This window comes from Physeter macrocephalus, chromosome 7 (assembly GCF_002837175.3).
Source record: "Physeter macrocephalus isolate SW-GA chromosome 7, ASM283717v5, whole genome shotgun sequence".
NCBI lineage: Eukaryota > Metazoa > Chordata > Mammalia > Artiodactyla > Physeteridae > Physeter > Physeter macrocephalus.
The window spans coordinates 121,359,534-121,364,203 of NC_041220.1; the positions used below are offsets into that span (position 1 = coordinate 121,359,534).

At 38.8% G+C, this 4,670-nt stretch overlaps 1 protein-coding gene across 1 annotated transcript; it reads right to left on the reverse strand.

The window, feature by feature from the left end:
- TRAM1L1 (translocation associated membrane protein 1 like 1) lies at positions 1-1,835 on the reverse strand. Its single transcript, XM_007110659.3, has one exon. It carries the CDS (start codon positions 1,818-1,820, stop codon positions 702-704), a length of 1,119 nt encoding a protein of 372 aa, XP_007110721.1. The 5' UTR covers positions 1,821-1,835; the 3' UTR covers positions 1-701.
- Positions 1,836-4,670: the final 2,835 nt, after the last annotated feature.

Genomic DNA, 4,670 nt, shown 5'->3' on the forward strand with positions numbered 1-4,670 from the left:
ATTTTCTGATTTCCAGTTTACAAGTGTTTAAAATGGACAAGTATGATTTTACCTCTTAGTAATAATGTTGATTCAAGATATTTTGATTCAATATATGGCAATAAGTCTCCACATGTTAACCATTAGTATCTTGGTTTTTTTAGTGGGATGTAACACTAACAACCACTACCTATAAAACACATCATTATTTTGGTGGTTTTACAAATCTCTTCTCCACTTGTCAATTCAAAAAAAAACATTCTAAGAATTAGGGAATATGGAAAACTTAATGAAGTTGACTTCCAGATTTATAATCTTTCTATTTTATCCTAGAAGAGAACATTAAAAGTATGTCATTGCTATAAAAGACCATCTTGTTAATGTTACAAAAGATTGGTGGGAACAAGAACTGTGTCACTGATACATGGAGCTCTGGAGTTATCTCTACAAATTAGGAAAATGTTCAAAGGTAAAAAGAGAAAAAGAGCAATCCCTAAACCATGTTGATGATGAGTAGCTTAGTCTAAACTAAATATTTTTCCACTCATAATAATCATCCTCCCCTCAAATGCCTTTTAAAAAAATATATTACACAGTACAGTAGCAGAAATCAAAGACAGCACAGACTATTTTCAAGAACAGAAAAGTCCCTAGAGAAGAAAGTTATCTTATAGTAAAGAGCAGACTTCTTTAGAGACATTAGTCAATTAACTTGCAGTTCATTATGAAGATTTTTCTTTCCTCATATGGGGAGAGTCTACTCTATTTGAAGTTGCCACACCGTTTTCTGTTCCTTTTCTAGAAAACCTGCCCTTAGTCCGTTTCTTCTTCACACTTGGGGCCTGAAGAGGAGCATCTTCTTCCATCCACCTCTGAAGCTGAACATTAAATAAATTCCATGTTATGTATGCTTGGATAGTGCAACTGGATGACAGAACAGCAATTTTAGCTGCCAACACGTTCACATCTTCGGTAGTGCCATCCGAATTCCCATTCTGCCCTCCAGCCAGGTGAAAACCAACAGTGATCACAGAAACAATTAAAGTCACGAGTCGACCCAAAATAAACACAATGGCCCACAGAGAAAACTCTTTCTGATACTTTTCATCGCTAAAATAAAACAGGTCGCAAAAGTGGGAAAGGAATTCCACAAAATAATGCATCATCAAAAGAAGGAGTCCCAGGTGATTCAAGTACAAGAGGTAAGCTCCCGCAATGTGAAAGAGGTGAAGACCGACGTAGACAACTTGCTGGGAGAGATCTTGAGGTTTGATTCTCTGGAAGTAGAGTTCAGGAAAGGCGTGAAACCAGTAAGCCAACTGTGAGATATAGAAAAACTTCATCTGAAATGTCATCATGTTATTGGGATGAGCCCTCCATAAGAGAGACAGGTCTGACAGGCAGTTTTCAGTGAGTAGAATGAATGTGCCCCAAATACAAGAGACAAGGAAGAATACACTAAACTGCCCAGATTCGTTAAATTTGCTTTGTTTCGGTTTGGGGAACTGCATTCGCCTGTTAATTCTATCCAAGACATACTCTTGAATAGTGGCGTGAATGATGATTGCCACCAGCATGTAGAAGAACACCGTGGCCAAATCTTTGGCACCATAATGATAAAGGAACTTTGGTGCTGTGGCTCTTTCTTCTGCTTCTTCGGCAGGGAAGGTAACACCGTGCTGGAGAGTAATAAAAACGATCGACACTTCTGCTGTTCCCTCGAACATGAGCCCCAGCACGAAGAACATCCCCACACAGGCGACAAGGTCCGCATGATTCTGCAGGATGAATTCCTGGCTCAGGACTGGGGGGTTTTTGGTGCCCTTCTTACGAAACGTCATGGTGGCGCTTCCCAGATACTCACCGACGAGCGGCAGCTGCCTCCCCGTGGCTGCTCCTCAAGGCGCCGCCGCCGCCGCCGCAGCCGCCGCTGCCACCGCCGCCGCCACCGCCGCCGCGGCTCCGGGGGCTTCACTCCCCATCCCGGAGCCGGACGCGGGTCGCTACGGCCACCCAGAAAAAAAAAAAAAAAAAAAAAAAAAATCAAAGCAGCTGGCCCAGCAGGACTGAGCATGCGCACCAGGGCCGGCGGAGGCAGGGAAGGAAATCGAGCGCCGCGACCCTACCCGGCGCCAGGCCCGGGGTTGCGAGCGGTGATCTTCCACGTTGATCGGCGCCTCTTTAAATCCGCTGCCACCGTCGAGATGCTCCTAAATGATTTGTCCATAGCATCTTCATTACCGACCGTGACAAAGCAGGACAGAACTCTGCTTGTTCTTCAGCAGCATGATAATGATAAAAACCAGCATAATAATAATGATAGAAGCAAACTCTCCTAGCGCTTAGTATTTACCAGGTGCCTTTACTTTTATAAATGGAAACGTTCTAGAAAACTCAGTGAAGAAAATAGTGTTTTAACCTTTTTTAAAGATTATTTTTATTTTTTCCAAAGGAGAAACTGAGGCACAGAGGTTAAGTGGTATGCCCAAGATCACACAGCTGGGAGGCGTTAGAGCTACGATTTGAGTCCAGTGCCTGTGCTCTTGACCATTGTATTCTAGTACCTCTTATTGTGAATCAGTCACACCTGGAAGTATTTTGCTAGCGCAGCAACAGAGCGTACTCAAAAATAGTTCCCCGATTGGCAATAATAATTGTGGCAAAAATATTGTCTAGTCAGTAATCAGATTTATTGCATTTTAAAAGATGGGGAGTTGGTTGGAAGCGGGGAAACTATCAGTTCACGGAAAGGTCTTTTGGCTGCAAAGCCCACAACTGAATTTCCTCTCTCTAGCACGTAAGAAACTCATGTTTCATTATTATGGTTTTTGCATATAATTTTGCTAAAATTCACATATCAAAAAAACAGCTTCTTTTGTAAATGTTAGTATCTTCATCAGTTCAAAGTTCATATCAGCCTTCAAATTTGTCTTTGCAGGCAGAGCAGTTTTCTTGTTTCTTCTGTGTTGCATGAGATCATTGTCATTACTGATACAGTTAAGGTTTGAATCTTGGAGTATACATTTCAGAAGAATAAGTGCTTCATGAGTTAAAGAATAAAACCCACTTTAAATTTAGAATGCCTAATTGCCTTTTATCATTGTTTCTCTGTGTGCTGTGCAGTGACAAAAGATGCAGTCCAACCTGTGTAATGACTTTTAAGATATTGAACAAAGTACTCAGATCAATAGACAGTGTGCCTGCATTTCCTGGAAGAGCCAAACAATTGTACATATACAGAATTAGTTTGGAAAGTGCTCTCAGGTTAAGGAGTGTACCTACATATTTTTCTATAGTAAGAATTCTCTATTTCTTGATGGATTCCTTATTGGATAGTCTATTTTTTTTTAACAGATGCGCTGCACAGTATTTGGTTTTCCGAGCTGTTATTCAGTTCTTGGCTCTGACAACTCAATTTTGAGTGCTTTTTGAGGTTAACTGAATCAGTGAGGAATTATAAATAGAGGTGCCAAAATGAGGGCATCAAGAAATGAGAAAAAAAAAAAAAAATCAAGCTTGAAGGCAGTTGCCAGGGAGGAAATAGTCAAGGAGAAGAGCAGCGGGAATTGTTGAGTTTATTGAAGAAAGTGCAAATTTATATACTTTTTTGAAAATAATCATAATTTCAAATATATAATTCAGTTTTCTTATAGGCATAGACAATATGACTGTAATCATTTTGTGACATACTAACTAAATATAAAAATAGTTGTGCAATTCCTGAGCTGAGATTTCTGTTTATATGTCTGTTTGACAGTTTTGACAGGCCTTCCAACTGTACCTATGCAAATACGATAGATTTTGCCTCAAAAAAGGAACATATCAAAGTGAACAGAACAAATATTTATGCATAGTCGTGAAATGGTATTTTCTTACCAAAAGAAAAAAAGGCCATTTTCAGCTAGCTTAAAATTATCTCTTAAAGAAAAAAGAACATTCCCCCCCCCCCACACACTTATTTTTTTGAGCAGAGAAACTTCTTCAGCTATCAAATTATATTCTGTAGTCTAAATTATTAATTTAAACTTTATATTAAATACAGTGTATTTGAATTTTAGTTTCATATTTCCTATTAACATCATAAAAATATAAAAATGTCAAATTTCTAAAATTATTGGAATCTGTAAGTGTATTATAGTAATATTATATAAAATGCCGTTTGCTTTCATAGTTTTATTGGCACTATTTGACAAAGAATAAAAAGTATATAACAATATCTTAAAAATTTGGCTACCACTATGATTATTATATCATTTAATGTATGGGCGTGTATTCCTATTTTATGCCCTATGCCTGTGGTATTAAATTCAAATGGAGATTTCTGCTTCTGTCATTAAGAGTAACTATAATTGAACTTCCACTCCTATTGTAAATAACTGAAAAACTAGACAAATTATATGAAATAACTTTTTTTTTCAGATATTGGAGAATAAAAAAGGAGGGAGAGAAATGAGGAGAGCCCCACAATTTGCCCCGGATTTCTGCCTGGATGCATTTTCCAGTCCACTGTGCAGAGATGGAAGGAGGGTAGAGCAGCCAAGAAGAGCCTTCTGGAGATCTTGCTGAATTGAAGAGAGACAGGAGAAGGTGAGGCGACTAAAGTTTGCTGGGCAGAGTAATTTTGCAGAGAAAGTTAAGTGATTAGAGTGCTTTGGAAATCTGCATAAACATTCCCTAGAGGCTGCCTCTAA